This window comes from Nuphar pumila, chromosome 16 (genome assembly GCF_984573655.1).
Source record: "Nuphar pumila chromosome 16, dmNupPumi1.hap1.1, whole genome shotgun sequence".
NCBI classification, from domain to species: Eukaryota; Viridiplantae; Streptophyta; class Magnoliopsida; order Nymphaeales; family Nymphaeaceae; genus Nuphar; species Nuphar pumila.
Genome location: NC_143264.1, coordinates 87,322,258 through 87,338,665, shown reverse-complemented (window position 1 = coordinate 87,338,665; position 16,408 = coordinate 87,322,258). Strand labels below are relative to the sequence as shown.

Sequence of the window (16,408 nt, the reverse complement as noted above, 5' to 3'; positions counted from 1 at the left end):
GCAACTGAGGCAAAAGTTTCATCATAGTCTACCCCATACTCTTGGGCATAACCTTTGGCTACCAACCTAGCCTTATATCTTTCCAATGAACCATCACTCTTAGTTTTTATTTTAAACACCCATCTACATCCAATTAGTTTCTTGCCATTGGGAGGATCAATGATTTCCCAACTTTGTGCCTTTTTAAGGGCATTAAGTTCAAGCTCCATAGCTTCATTCCAATGATCATATTGTTTAGCATCATTGTAATGTGATGGTTCATGAAAGGAGTGAAGAGCAAGAAGTCATGCTCGATAATTAGGGGAAAAAGAGTCATAAGAAACAAATCTATTTGGAATCTTAGGAATGCGATTGATCTTCTTTAAGAGGTTTCTTCTATCGGCTCATTTTGAGAAAATCTTTCAAGGGCACATGGAGGATTTCTTTCATTCCTTCTAGAGTAGACTTGTATTTGTCTTGAAGCATTTTCTTCTAAGTTTTGATCATTATTTGGATGTTCAACAAGATCTTCAAGAGGTTCATTAAGATCAATATGATCATCTATGATGTTTTCTTGAGGTAACAAGTCAAATAAAAAGGAATAGTCAATATTTTCATTTGGTTGATGCGAAAAACCATTTTCTTCTTCGAGGAATGTGACATCTTTTGAGATATAAAGTTTATTATTAAGGATGTCAAAACATCGATATCCTTTTTGTTTTTCGCCATATCCCAAAAAAATACATTCAATGGCCCTAAGAGAAAGTTTATCATTTTTGCGAGTTAAAACAAAGCATTTACATCCAAAAATTCTTAATCTTTTATAATCGGGAGACATATTGTAAAGTTTTTCAAATGGAGAAAGATTTTTCAAAGAGGATGAAGGGATTCTATTGATGAGATATGTTGAAGTTAGAACCGCTTCGGCCCAAAAGGATTTTGGGATATTTTTTGAAATCAATAATGTTCTTGTAGTTTCTATTATGTGCCTATGCTTTCTTTCCGCAAGACCATTTTGTTGCGGAGTGTTGGGACAAGAACGTTGATGACAAATTCCATTTTCTTTTAAGTAAGTTTGAAAATCATTAGAGATATATTCACCTCCCGAATCGGACCTAAGAATAGATAGATTTCCAAAAAATTGATTTTTAACCATTGCATGAAATTCTTTAAAGAACGAGAAGACTTCAGATTTGCGACTTAAGAAGTATATCCACGTAAATCTAGTGAAGTCATCAATAAATACCACATAATACGAAAAACCTCCTTTAGATAAAATAGGGGAAGGTCCCCACACATCGAAATGAACAAGTTCAAATGGCCGAGTGGCAAAATAACTTCTTTGAGGAAACGTAATAGCTTTAGATTTCCCAAAAATGCAATCTTTACAAGTCATGTGATTGTCTTTACAAGTATTGTTCAAAAAAGGGAAAAGAGACATTTTTACAAAATTTGGATGACCAAGTCTCTCATGCCAAATTCCAATACTTTTGTCTTTGACAAGATTACAAGATGACTTAGATGGAAGCGTCAAAAAGTCCATAAAATAGAGATCACCCCTTCTATGGCCTTGCCCAATCAGCTTCCCTGACTGGAGATCCTGCACGATGCAATCTTTAGGTGAGAAAGAGACTTGGCATCCATGGTTGGTGATTTGGGAAACGAAAAAAAGATTTAAATTAATTTTTGGAACAACTCTTACTTTAGGAACAAAAAAGTTTTGAGAATTTTTGAAGTCAAGTGTTCCAATACTTTCAATTTTTAAAGACGTTCCATCGGCCGTTGAGACATAGGAGGACATAGGTTCGGAAAAAACATTGGAAAGGGAGTTTTTATGAGATGTCATATGGAAAGAAGCACCAGAGTCTAGTATCCACATACCTGGAGGTGATGAAGAGTAGGCGATGGCGGCTCCGGATGTTGAAGGAGAAGACTTGAGAAGGTGTTGGAGAACTTCGGAGATATGATTAAGAGTTTCTTTGATATCTCCTTCTTTGGTACTTTCTTCCTTCTTTGGAGAATTTTCTCCAACCGCAGCAACCTTTCCTTTAAGCTTAGGACAAACCGGTCTAATGTGTCCCGGTTCATTACAATAGTGGCATATGATTCCCTTTCTAAGCCCATTGATATTTTTGTTAAAGTGGGGAGGTCTATATGCTTTAACATTTGAACCGGGCCTATTAACGGCCAAAACCTCATCATTCCTAATGCTTAAGCCAAGTCGAGTTTCTTCTTGACATACCTCGGCAAGAGCATCTTCAATAGGTAAGGCTTTGCTTCTATGGAGAAGAGATGCCCTCACTTGTTCAAATTCCGGGCGGAGTCCATGAAGGAATTGAAAAAAGTGCTCCTTTTCAATTTGTTCCCTTCTTAGTTCAATGTCTTGTGGAGCAACCCATTTGGGCTCAAGAAGGGCAAGCTCATCCCAAAGAGGAGTTAGAGAGCTAAAATAGTCCCGGACACTCATATCCATTTGTTTGGTGGAACGAATTTTTTCTTGGCAAAAGAATTGCCGAGCAAGATCCTTTTGGGTATACATACCCTTAAGAAAAAACCAAGCCTCATTGGCTCTTCTAAACTTGGCAATATTGGCACAATTTTTCAGATCTACGTTGTTCATAAGCCATGCCAAGATTTTGGCATGGTTACTTTCCCAATCCTCAATTTTGGATTGATGTTCATTAATGGCTTTGATGCGCTCATCGCCATCTAAAGCCTTTTCAACTTCATTTTCAATTTTGGTAAGAACAAGAGAGGGTTCGGGAGTAGTTCCCATAACAAAACCCCAAAGTTTCTTACCTCTTAGATGATTTTCCATAGCGGAGGCCCACATGAGATAGTTGGACCCATTTAGCTTGAAAGAGAGCTCCACTTTAGAGTCACGTTCCATCGGCACCAAATATACTTCCTTTCTTTAAAACTTTGAGAGGCACGCTTTCCAAGATGACAAAAGAGAAGCCCAATCACCAACCGAGCTTTGATACCATGTAATGAAAAGAGGCGGAAGCACCAATAGAGCAAAAAGTCACTCCTTAAGAGTGACTACAAGAGCCAAGAACACAAACACCAAATGTGCACACACAAAACTCACAAATATAGGAAATGACTTAAAGTCATAAGTTGGATTTATTGAAGAAAGGAAGAGAAGGGTGTAAAAACCCATACATTTACAAGGGGGAACCTCCTCTTTAAATAGAGGAGGGAAGCACTAAAGAGGACCCATAAAGGGGGCTCCCTTCTAGTCGTTGGGAGCCCCAACGATCATAAATATGACTGTTGGGGCCCCAACGACTAGATGGGTGGGGCCCCTTTATGATTCCAAAAAGCAAAAAGAAGAAATAAAAAAGGAAAAAGAAAAAAGGAAAAAAGAGAAAAAGGTGAAAAAGAAAAAGGTACATTTGGGAATTACCAAAATACCCCTATCGGGTTTTTGGTTTATACAAAACAGAAAAAGAAAATATAATTATGTATATATACATATATACATATATATACTTATATATATACTAATGTATATATATATATAAGTATATGTATATATATATTTATATATACATAATTTAACATTGCCTACTCCATTTGGATCCAGTGAAGGGATCCAAGACCCAAATCTCCCTATTTTTCGTAGATAACCCTAACACTACCCAATGTGGTGACTGTACCCATATCCATTGGGTAGTGTTAGGGTTAATAAATAAAGGAAAATCAAACAGAAGCAAAGAGAGAAACATATAGCTTAAAGGCCAGTGGAGAAGTAAAAGAGTTGCTATTGTCAGCTTTGACAGGATTAAATCTGAAACAGAATGAATAGGGTACTTGGTATGTTAACTATGGGGTAGCGACTCATGTTACTGGTGATGTTGGTAAGCTCCTAAACCTTGTTCCTTACATTGGTAGAAATAATATAGTCACTGGGGATGGATCTCACCATTCTATCTCTCGCATTAGAAACTTTGTTATACCTATGTCAAAGTTCTCTCTCAGTCTTTCAAAGGTCCTTTATGCTCCTAACATCAAGAAAAACATTATTTCTGTTTCTAACCTTGTTGATGATATCAATGCTTCAGTTGAATTTACTCCCTTATATGTTCTTGTCAAGGATCTCTGTACGAGGAAGACATTCGCTGAAGAAAAACGATGAGGCAATGTGTATGTTTTCCAAGGAGATCCTTCTACTCGTGGTCGTCTTGTTGACCTCAACTTGAAGCTCTTCTCATCGTCATCTTCGGTGATTCCTACATGTGTTTTCTGTGTCTCTGAATCTAATAAGCCAAATCTTTGGCATAGTCATTTAGGTCATTGCAGTAGTAGTTTTATTGAGAAGCTTGTCTCAAATAATCTCGTTCCCAAGTCTAGTTTAGGAATAAATGTCAATGACAACGAATGTTCTAATTGTCTCTTATGTAAGAGTCATGCTTTACCTTTTCATTCTATCAATAAAAGAGCTTCAAGACCTTTTGAGATTATCTGTTCTGATGTTTGGAGGCTTGCCCCAGTTGCTTCTGTATCTGAAACTAGATATTATCTTATATTTGTTGACAATTATTCTCGTTATACTTGGATTTTCTTTATGAAACACAATTTGAGACCTTAAAGCTATTCCAAAATTTTCACTCTTTTGTGGAAGACCCAGAATGATTTTCTTTTTTGGTTCATATCGCCGACCCCAATTGTTTTGGGATGAAGGCGTAGTTGTTGTTGTTTGTCAAGAATCAATTTTCTAAAAACATTCTCTCATTCTAATGTGATGGAGGAGGTGAATTCTCTTCAAGTGACTTTATTAACTTTCTTCAAGGTAATGGAATAAGTAGAAGGGTGTCTTGCCCTCATACACCTCAGCAGAATGAGATTGTTGAAAGGAAGTATCTCCATATTGTTGAGAGTGCAATGAGTATAATATATGATAGTAATCTTCTGATTACTCTATGGACAAAAGCCTTTCATTCAACAGTCCATGTGATAAATCGATTGCCTATGACTATTTTGGAGAACAAGTCTCATTACTTTTCCCTGTTTGAAGTTCATCCCAACTATCATGATTTGCGCGTGTTTGGTTGTGTATGTTATGTTCATATTAACAGTTGAATGAGACATAAGTTTCAGGACAAGGCTTTGAAGTGCAGGTTTGTGGGTTATGCAAATAACTATAAAGGCTACAGGTGGTGTATGTTATGTTCATATTAACAGTTCAATGAGACATAAGTTTCAGTTCAAGGCTTTGAAGTGCAGGTTTGTGGGTTATGCAAATAACTATAAAGGATACAGGTGCTATGATCCCATGAGCAAGCACATAAAAATATCAAGAAATGTTATCTTCGATGAACTAAATTTTGATCATCGACCCATCACTTCTTCTGAATCAAATTTCAGAGTTGAGGTCTATCATACTTGGTTGAATTCTGAACTTTTCTCTAGTACTAATGATATTTGTTATTCAGACTGTGATCAAAGGGATAAATGAACTATGCCTGCTGATAGGTTGATTGCATAGGAGAGTACAGAACCATCTTTGGATCCATAAAGGTATAAAGGTTTTGTTTATACCAGTGTTTTAAAATGCGCCGAGTCAACTCGTTGACTCGGCTGACTCGGCTCGGCTCAGCCCTCCAGCGAGTCAACTTGGCAAGGCAAACTCGGTTTGCCAAAACTCAGGCTTGACTCGGGATTACTTGTGCGAGTTATGGGATGTTTGAAATTTTATTTTTGAGTTTCAAATTACTGTTTCGAAATATATAAGTACATATATTTTAACAAGGGTTACCCCCAGATTTTGTATAAAAAAGAAAATAAAAATCATTTAAAGATAAAAAATCATTTATATCCATAGAATAATATCGCCATGCTGTTCGAACTTCGAACTACTGTTCACCTTGTGCTATCAACTTATTCTAGCAAAATATTTTAAAGAAATGATTCTCACTATATATGGAGGGTCAAATGTGCCTATATGAAGTCACATTTAGGTTTCATCATCCATTTGTTATGTGAAGAAGCATTGTACAAATTCAAATATTAGTAGTCTTTTTATAGTTGTGCCATTAATATATTAACTGCATATTTTTCATACATGAGAAAATTGCTTATTTATGTTGATATTGGGCATTTTGCAAACTTTCAATATGCATATATATCCCTATTTTACATTTATGGATTTGTTAAAGAGGGAATTGAAACTTTTAAAACAAGCTAGCATATATGATTGGCCATTTTAGGAACCGTAGGTGGTAGCAGACTGAACTCATGGTGACCACATCCTCTAATTTAAGTCATGAATTAGTCAAAGTGCTTGTATAGATATCAAATTCAAGCAAACCTCTATAGCTCTTTGCAATTTTTATATTTTTACGGACATTTGGAGACTATATGTTTACTCAAAAACATGGTTTGAGATAAATTATATATTGTTTTTCTTTTAAAATCAAAAGTTAACAAAACCCGGTCCGAGTCACTGAGTTGACCCGCCGAGTCACGAGTCAATAAAGAACGAGTCGAGTTCCGAGTCACGGGTTTTAAAACCTTGGTTTATACTCGACGAGGAAGAGAGGTGCCCACTATTTTTAATCACGAAATGGATATACCCTCTATATCTACTACTTTTGATGTTAAAAGATCCACCTGCTCTCATCGTTCGTTCGAAAGATGAGTCAATTATGAAAATTTTTCTCTGGACTTTCAACTTTTTCTAACTGCTTTAGTCAAGGAAGATGAGCCCACAACATTTTCTCAAGCAACAAATTCTAAAAGATGGATTGAAGCAATGAATGAAGAAATGGAGGCTCTTCATGAATGTGGTACTTTGGATGTTGTTCCCGTACCACCTGATAGAAATGTAGTTGGATCAAAATGGTTGTACAAAACAATGTTGTGAGAGGCGTACGCCTTAGTACCTGAACCGTAAGCCTTAAAGGCGAAGCGCACGCTCAAGGTACTGAGGCGTTGTAGTGAGGCATAACCCTTGTAACAAACATGATGACCTTCCCTATCAACACCATTCATTAGGCAGCTCATTCAAGACCATACCCCAGTTCCTCCTCCATTACTGAGTCGATCTTCGAATCTTTCCTCCACCGGATCGTGTTCTTCAGCATCTCGAAAGCCTTGTTCACCTTGAAATCTCTAGCTCTGAGGAACTTCAGCAGAACAACATTAGTACTATCAAGATTCTTGCTGGGCAAAAGAGGCACATTCCACAAAGAGATATCCTCATTGACTACTTGGGTGTTCTCGATTTCATTGTTTTTCTCACTATTAGCCATTTCCTCTCCCTCTTTTGCTTCTTGTGGAGTCTCCTTCTCTTCCCCGACTGAGGCTTTGGCTGAAGAATCGACGACGAGCTCGTTTTTGAGAATTGATTCTTCCACCTTGGACTTGAGCTCGTTTAGCGCCTTCCGCCCGGGCTCCAACAAATTGGAGAGGAAATTGTTCTCTTCCTTGAACAAAGCAGAGTTCAATTTTTTCTCAGAATCCATATCCTGGCTCTCCCTTGCCTTCTCCTCTTCGGACTTCTCTTCTGTGGCATCATCTGTAGGCACAGGCTTTTCTTCGGCCGCTGATTTGACAGAAACTTTGGTCGATTCAGCCTCCTTTTCTGCCATAGTGGTGGCAGCGGCGGGCTCTTCCGCCTTGGTTTCGATGGGCTTAGAGTCCTCAGCAACCGTCATCTTTGATGCTGAGTCTGGATGTTATCAGAGTTCTTTCAGGTATAACTCCCCAAAGAAAGAAAGCGCGGTGCTTGCAGATTTTAAGTTGCGGGCTGGTTCGTGACCCCTTCGTCGCGAGCTCCATGATCAGTATGTACTGGAAATCCGGCGGGGTTGGTGATGCGTGCCAATTGTTCGAAGAAATGCCTCAACTAGATGTTGTTGCTTGGAACGCCATGATTGCTGGGTTCCTGAAGAGGGAGGACGTGGGGTCTGCTTGGGCTTTATTCGAGTTGATTTCTGCAGAGAGGTCTTTGGTTACCTGGAACATCATGATCACCGACCTAGTGCAGAATGGGATGTCGACGGATGCGCTCGGGCTTTTCCGGCAGATGCAAGCCGAGGGCTTGACGTCGAATGAAGTCACGTTGGTTGGTGTTCTTTCAGCTTGTGCTAAATTGGGTGTGCTGGAGGTCGGGAAATGGGTGCATAGGTACATCAAGAAGAACGACATTAAGCTGAGTGTTTTCTTGAGTAATTCCCTCATAGATATGTACGTGAAAGGTGGAACTTTGGAATACGCACGCCAAGTGTTTGATGGTATGTGTGAGAGGACAGTGGTCTTAAAGCTTATTTTATTATTTTCATCATGAAGCTTACGCTCCAACGCCTCGAGGCTTACGCCTCGCTTCATAACATGCTCAACGCCTCGCTTCGCCTCATCACATTTAATAACCTTGGTACAAAATAAAGTACAAACCGGATAGCACTATAGAACGATACAAGGCGAGACTTGTCACCAAAGGATTTACATAGGAGAAAGGACATGATTATGATGAGACTTTTAGTCTAGTTATGAAAATAGGGACAATCGGAGTCATACTATCTTTAGCTATTGAACATCAGTGGACAATTAGTCAACTTGATGTCAAAAATGTCTTTCTACATGGAGATTTGAAAGAGGAAGTGTACATGGAGCAGCCCACTGGATATGTAGAAGGCAATCCTACAAAATAGGTATGTAAATTAAAGAGGGCGATATACGGGTTGAAGCAGGCATCCCGTTCTTGGTTTGATAGTTTCTTTCTTGAAATACAAAAATATGGTTTTAGCCGATCTCTCCTTGACCATTCTTTGTTTATATTCAAGAACCAAGACATAACTACTCTGTTATTGATATATGTAGACGATATTATCATCACAGGTAACTCCAAAGTTCATATTGAGGAGGTCAAGCATCTCTTGAATCAGAGATTCAAAATAAAGGATCTTGGGAAACTGTGATACTTCCTTGGAGTTGAAGTTGACAGTACCTCTGAAGGAATAACTCTCACCCAACATAAGTACATTATTGATGTCCTCAACAAGGTAGGTCTAAAAGAATGCAAACCCTTGGGAAGTCCTAGTGTCCTTCATCAGAAACTCAGTTCTCAAGATGGAGATTTTTATGAGGATCCTACAAAATATTGTAGCATAATTGGCATGTTGCAATATCTCACTTTCACTCGACCTGATATTGTTTACTCAATAAATCAGGTATCTCAGTTCATGCATGAGCCACGTGAAGGGCATATGGAAGCCGTTAAACAGATACTTCAATACTTGAAGGGAACTGTTGGGGATGGCCTTTTGTATAGAAAAAGGACAAATGGGAAAAATACACATGAAATTATTGTCTACACTGATGGAGATTGGGCGGGAGATCCAGACGAATGCAGATCAATATCAGGGTATTGTGTGTTTGTTGGGATGAATTTGGTATCCTGGAGTAGTAAGAAACAAAAAGCTGCTGCTAGATCAAGTACAGAAGCCGAATATAGGTCAATGGCAGCCACCACTGCTGAAGCTAACATTGATTAGGCACTTACTAACAAAGGTGGGGGAATCGATCTCACGATCCCTTCTCTTATGATAATCAAAGTGCCATCAATATGTCCTTCAATCCCATTTATCTAAGTCGTGCCAAACACATCGAAATAGATCAACATTTTGTGAGACAAAAGGTAGAAGAAAAGGACATTGAGCCTGAATTTGTACGAACTACTGATCAAGTGGCTGATATATTCACAAAAGGTATGACCAAAGACAGGTTTTGGATGTTAAAAGGCAAGTTGTTCATGGTTTAAAACCATGCACAACTTGAGGGAGGGTGAAAAGACGTGCTTATGTATATTTGTCCATATCGGGTCAGGGTCCAGACTCATAATCATGTATTATACCAACTAATGTTCCTTTCATTAATGACACATATATAATTATTCTTTGTTGTAAAAGGGTATTTTAGTACCCTAAATTTTGTATTAGTAACAACATTTAATGAGAAGATTAACAGCCGATTCCTGTATTGGAAATCTGAATTTCTCTGCAGCTCCTTCTCTCTCTCTCTCTATCTGTTCTGCACTCTCACGCATGGTAAAACTCTGGATTTTATAAAATCTAACAGTAAGTTGATAAATCTGAATTGCATATGTATTTTCAGATGCATGCTTAATGAAACTGGCAAGTCTAAAACATATATATTCATTTGGGATGCACAAGCATGAAAATCGACAAACCTGAAGTGTATATATATATGTATATATATATATTCAGTTGCATAAACAAGGAATATCGACAAATCTGAATATAAATATTCAGTATGTATGAGCAATAAAAATTGATAATCTGAACTACATGCATATTTTCAGATGCAAGATCAATAAAATCGACAATATAACAATATATATAGTTTTGAAATCAGATTTCCCTTTTTCCCCCCGAAACCTATGCTCAAATCAATTTATACAATCCCCTTTCCCGTGCGAATTAAGAGAGAAACCCGTACCTTGAATCAAAGTTACAAAAAGCTAGAAAAGAAATTGATGGATGACTTCTTCTCTTTTCCTTCTTTTCTCAAACCCCCTAAACCACACAGTTTTTCTCTCTCTCTCTAGAACACGAGTTCTAGAGGGAGAGAGGTGTAGCCCCTTTCTATATTTTATGATTTTGTTTTCTAGAGAGGGGGTGACGTCCCCTTCTAAATACTCTCCTATATGGGTAGAGTTTTACCAAGTGTAGAACTCTATTCTCTTATCTCTTCTCGATTTTTAGGATTTTTATATTTTCATTATTTAATTTATTTTATATTTTTAAGAAATATTCCAAGGGGGATGCCCCCTTCTAGAAATTCTTTATGGGGTTGAGTTCTACCCTAGGTAGAACTCTACCTCATCCTTATTATCATTAAAAGTTAATTATTTTTAAAACTTTAAATTCATGTTAGTTTTAAAATTGCCACGGATGAATTTCGGATCCAGATTGGATCCCAACCTGGACTGGATCCTAGTCAATATGGATCCTAGACTGGGTCCAGATCCATATTAACATGGATCAAACGAAGCGGATCTAGTCCGATCCAAACCAAAAAAAGTTAAAAAATAGATGTCGGTCATTTTTTTAAAATGCATTTTTTGGGCCAACCATAATCCGATTTTGAGAAAAAAGATCTCCTACAAGATCTACGTTCCGGGACGAATCTAATGGTGGTCTTAACTCAATTTCGCTTCTGAATTTTGCCTGAATTTAACCTGAATTTCGCTTGAATTGAAAGGTTAAAAACTAAAAATTTCTCAAATTATGATTTACTCAATTAACTCTTGTCTAGTGGGCTCTGGGCCATTTCCAGACCCAGCTGACACCACTCTTTTTTTAATGATTTTTCTACAATCTTATCAAATTTAAATATAAGGATATAATTCAAAATTTATATTTTAGGTTTTAAAAGTCATGAAAAAATATGAGATATTACAAGTATAGTCGAGAAAGGAATAGCGGAGGCACCCTACGTCGAATATGATTTTTTCTGAGCTTACTCTCCATCGTCTTCTCTCTTCTCCCTATTCTTCCTCTCACTCTTCATTCATCTTCTTCTTACCACTTTCCTCTTTGATGGCTTCCAGCTGGAGATCCGCCTGACGAGGCTGAGTCTCGCTGGGGGGGTCCTTCGTAGAATCTTACTCGATTGAGGGTTGAGCCCACTGAAGAAAAGGGGGTTCTACCAATTTGTTATTTGGCACCCTTCTTTATTCAGGATTCCTTGGGAGTTTATCATATAACCCCAGTCTTCGGGATTCACCATCAAACCCCCTTCTTTAATTTCTCCAACACTTGTGCCTGAGAGTGAGAGAGAGAGAGAGAGAGAGAGAGAGAGAGAGAGAGAGAGAGAGAGAGAGAGAGAGAGAGAGAGAGAGAGAGAGAGAGAGACTTCTCATATCATTTCACATCTTATATATAGCTTAACAATAAATTGGCTAAGACAACATTGGAGCAAGTATGACCATTATGTGATAAAACTGTGCTAATGACAGGACTACCCTTAGAAAACTGTAACAATTCCGGTCCTTTGTTATGATTTTCTGTTTGGTCTTCTTGCCCTTGCAATAGTTTTGAGCAGATTATGACCTCAACGAGGCAATGGAACCCTTTTTGGTCTAACCATTGTACTTGCATGTCCTTGTTATTATCATATCATCTACCCAATTGACCAAACAGATCTGTTTCGGAAGACGTACTAACAGACAGTTCTGGATTCCTCAATCTGGTCTAACTGCTCCACTTGCATATTCTATTGTTTGATTATAAAGCTAGCACTGTGCCTGCAAATTTTTCTTACTTTAGTTCTCTCTTCTTTTATTTTATTCTGGGAATAATAATCTTATGCACTTGCTATACAATTATATATCATTTTTCAGGTCAAAGGAAGTGCCTTTTTCTTGCCAAATAGTGAGTATGCAACAACTCAGTGCATCAAATAACAATGATGTAATTGAAGATTATTGGTGGAATATCTATGACAAGCTGTGGGTTGTGTTAAGTGAGATGAATGGGAAGGGGCCTAGTAAGATGATTTCTAAAACATCGCTCGCAGGAGGCCCTTCTTTTGGTCAAAGGGCACGTGGGTTAGTGGAATCTTTGAATATTCCTGCTGCTGAAATGGCTGCAGTAGTTGTATCAGGAGGATTAGGTAATGCGTTAGGTGGAAAAGCAAATAAACATGTTGACAAGGCTATGATTTTACGAGGAGAGAAATGCCCAAGGATTGTTTATCGCCTTGTCATATTGTACCTCTGCAAATCTGACCTAGAAAGAGCATCTAGATGTGTTCAGCAGTTCATTGCTCTCCTCCCATGTTTTCTTGCATTAGATGATGAGCCAAGCAAGAGTCGGCTGCAGCTTTTTATTTGGTACTTGTTCTTTTATCCTAGTTGTGCTTCAGATTTGTGATATGTTCTATATGAAGCATTATTCATCACATTGCTTAACATCCTACAACTTTATGTGAGTATGCTGATTCTGGTGTCATTAGGTCATTGCATGTGTTAAGATCTCAATTTGGCATGCTGGATGATGGAGCACGGTTTCATGTTGCGTCACACTTTATCCGTGAAAGCATCAACTGTGGGAAATTAGTGCTTGCAAACAGTATCTCTGGAGCTGAAGATGCAATTGATCTCGGTAGTGGTCTTAAGGAGAGCGGTTTGATTTTCAATTTTCTTCAGAAAGATAGAGTTCTCTCTGCGGTTTGTGTTGGATTTTCCTCTTTCTTGTGTTTATAGTAACACTGATTTTCTTGTCACTTTATTTGAATTCGACGGTCAGGTTGAATATATCCTCTAGCAATGTTAGGAAGGTCAGAAAGTACTAGAAAGTGCTTGTTTTAATGCAGGTCTCTGAGGAAGCAAAGTACCTTAATCAGTGGACAGCTGAGCGTGCAAAACAAATGGAGGAGCTGTATATTAAGATGGAAGAACAGTTCTCCTCAGCATCTGTTCAGAAAAATACTTTTGAGGATGAGATTCAAATTAACCTGAACATGATTCTTTCTGCAGATGACAACCTGAGGGCTTTAGCCCAAGTTTCAAATGATGAGGATCAGCAGATTGTAGCTGTAAGCTGCATCGTACTTTTCTTTTATCTTTGAACACTTATTTTTTTCTTTAATGGGCGTTTCCATTTGCAAATTGCTTGAACCAAGATCAGGAGTAGGTACTAGTACTTTGATGCTTTGGCTTAAGTTTTTCAGCTCCTAAGATAAGTTTATCCACCATTGGTTTTATGCTATTGTTCAACAGGAAAAATGGATTCACATGTTCCGAGCACTGATTGATGAGAGAGGGCCCTGGTCTGCTAGTCCTTTTCCCAACAGGATCATTACACATTGGAAACTTGATAAAACTGAAGACAAACTACGCCGGAGACCAAAATTAAGAAGGAATTACCACTTTGATGACCGGCTTTGTCATCCTTCTACCACTGCTTTGAGTAGTGGTCCTAGTCAGAGTGATCTTGTCTCTGTGTCTCATTTGGGAAATCAGGTTCCTGCGGGGATGAAACACTTTCTTATAAAAGGGGTGCATGGGATTAGTGAAGAGGGATCATCTGATGTCTGTGAATATGAATACAAGGACTCAACTGAACTCAAAGACCCCAGCCATGTTGGTGCTTCAGATAATCAGAACACCGAGGCTGAAAGTGTCAAAGGCGATCACATCGAGAAGGATATTACACTTAGTTGGAAGGATGCTTCCCCCAATGTAGCAGATGCAGAACAAAATGAGGTAATTACATGGTTGACTCAGGGTTATATCTAGTTGCATCTTTGCTAATGCTTCTTCTGCTTGTAGGTTCTTTTGTCTATTCCTTGTATGCTTGTAACACCAAAAAGAAAAGTTGCTGGGCATTTGGAGGTTATGCAGAACTTTTTGCATTTTTATGGTGAGCTTTTGGTTGAAGGATCTGGAGGATCATCTGTTTTCAAAATACTTTGTGGGTCAAGCGACCTTCGTACAAAAACTGATCAAGGGGGAGGTGTTCAGAAGCCGAAGCTACAACAAGAGTGCATCAGTGTAGATACTGATGGTGAGAAAATTAGTGGTGTAACTGAAGGTACGGGTACTGTTCAAAAGTCTTTGTTCCACAAATTGCCAAAGAATATAAAGCGGCATCGCAGGTGGATCCTTTGCAAGGTAAACTAGATCATTTGCTGTTGCTTCATTTTTTTCTCAAGATCGATGTGATATTTTGGGATTGCACTGCTTTACATTTTGCTGATCTGCAGATAAAGGCTGTTCACTGGACTCGGTACTTGCTTCGTTACACTGCAATAGAGATATTTTTCAGTGATTCAGTTTCTCCTGTGTTCTTCAATTTCCCATCCCAGAAGGATGCCAAAGATGTTGGAACACTCATAGTTTCCTCAAGGAATGACACATTGTACCCCAAAGGAAGCCCCAGAGATAAGAGTGATATTATTTACTTCATTGATAGACAAGCAGCATTGGAAAAGGCAGAAAGAGCAAGAGAGAGTTGGCGAAGAAGAGAGATCAGCAATTTTGAGTATCTAATGGTTCTTAATACGCTTGCGGGTAGATCATATAATGATTTAACTCAGTATCCCATCTTCCCATGGGTTTTAGCTGATTATTCGTCTGAGAAACTTGACCTGAACAAGTCCTCAACATTTCGTGACCTTTCAAAACCTGTAGGAGCACTGGATTTGAAACGATTTGAGGTGCATAAACCTGGCCTTTTCATCCATTTTCATGCAAAAAATTTAGGAGGGTTAAAGTGTGACTATTATTACCGTTTCTCTTTCAGGCTTTTGAAGAAAGATACCGCAACTTTTGTGATCCTGACATTCCCAGGTAACCACATAGCTATTGCACAGGTCTCTAATGAATGCAATCTTCAACGTTTCATTTATGGTTTTCCTTCTGGTTGTGTTTGTAGCTTCTATTATGGTTCCCATTATTCAAGCATGGGAATTGTGCTTTTCTACCTACTGCGACTGGAGCCTTTCACAGTGTTGCACCGAAATTTGCAGGTATTTGGATGTTGAATTTTCTCCCATTGAATTGTATTTATGTTGTTCACTTCTGAGCTTGGTTATGTACCATCCTAATTAATTTTTCATTTTCCATGTGATTGTATGACTTCTTGGGATAGTATTTGTCATTGGATTTTCATGGGCCCAAAACTCATCCTTTATAAATTTTCCAACAGGGTGGTAAATTTGATCATGCTGACCGTCTTTTCCAAAGCATGGAAGGAACATATAGCAATTGCCTTTCAAATACAAGTGATGTGAAAGAGTTGATACCTGAATTTTTTTACATGCCTGAGTTTCTTGTTAACTCAAATGGATATCATCTGGGAGTAAAACAAGATGGAGAACCTTTGGCTGATGTTCTACTTCCTCCATGGGCTAAGGTCTAACTATCTGTTTAACTGCGAGCTTCAAGTGGAAATGTTTTGGTCTTTTGTACCCAAGTTTCTAACCAAATTCTGGTCTACATTTGATGATCTCAATCTTTTTCTGTGAAACCTGCATTTATTTATTTTTGATAATTCCATTTCAATTTATTGCACCTTAAGTGCTTACATAAATTTGGTACTGCATTAAAGAGTAATAGGATAAGGTACATCTCTGTATTCCATTGGCCTCCTTTATGTTTGTGTTCAGTATATATATGAATTATGAAATACAAATTTGGTTACGAAGGCAATGTATGCAACTGCCAAAATGAAGATAGTTGTGTAAATTCTAATGAAATATACAAATCCAAAATGATACATAGGGGCACTATCATGACTATATGTGTATGTGAGAAAAAGACAAAAAAATGGCTAAGTATAGAAGAAAAATCGGTAGAACCTCGATATTAGGCCGATGTTCTTTGAGTTTGGGCTTGGCCCGGGTTTCATCGACAAGGTCTAGATGAGCCAATCGAAAGGTGCGAAAGAGTTTTATT

The 16,408-nt window shown here is 38.1% G+C and overlaps 1 protein-coding gene across 5 annotated transcripts in view; it reads left to right on the top strand.

The window, feature by feature from the left end:
• Positions 1 to 16,408, top strand: part of LOC149814009 (binding protein) — a 164,076-nt gene that overhangs the window by 99,786 nt on the left and 47,882 nt on the right. For all 5 annotated transcript variants that reach the window (XM_089992500.1, XM_089992499.1, XM_089992502.1 and 2 more), the window contains 9 exons: positions 12,350 to 12,841; positions 12,964 to 13,177; positions 13,324 to 13,545; positions 13,730 to 14,215; positions 14,282 to 14,623; positions 14,716 to 15,168; positions 15,255 to 15,301; positions 15,387 to 15,480; positions 15,660 to 15,866. In XM_089992500.1, the coding sequence (XP_089848626.1) occupies positions 12,350 to 12,841; positions 12,964 to 13,177; positions 13,324 to 13,545; positions 13,730 to 14,215; positions 14,282 to 14,623; positions 14,716 to 15,168; positions 15,255 to 15,301; positions 15,387 to 15,480; positions 15,660 to 15,866 (2,557 nt within the window). The remainder of the gene's footprint in view (positions 1 to 12,349; positions 12,842 to 12,963; positions 13,178 to 13,323; positions 13,546 to 13,729; positions 14,216 to 14,281; positions 14,624 to 14,715; positions 15,169 to 15,254; positions 15,302 to 15,386; positions 15,481 to 15,659; positions 15,867 to 16,408) is intronic.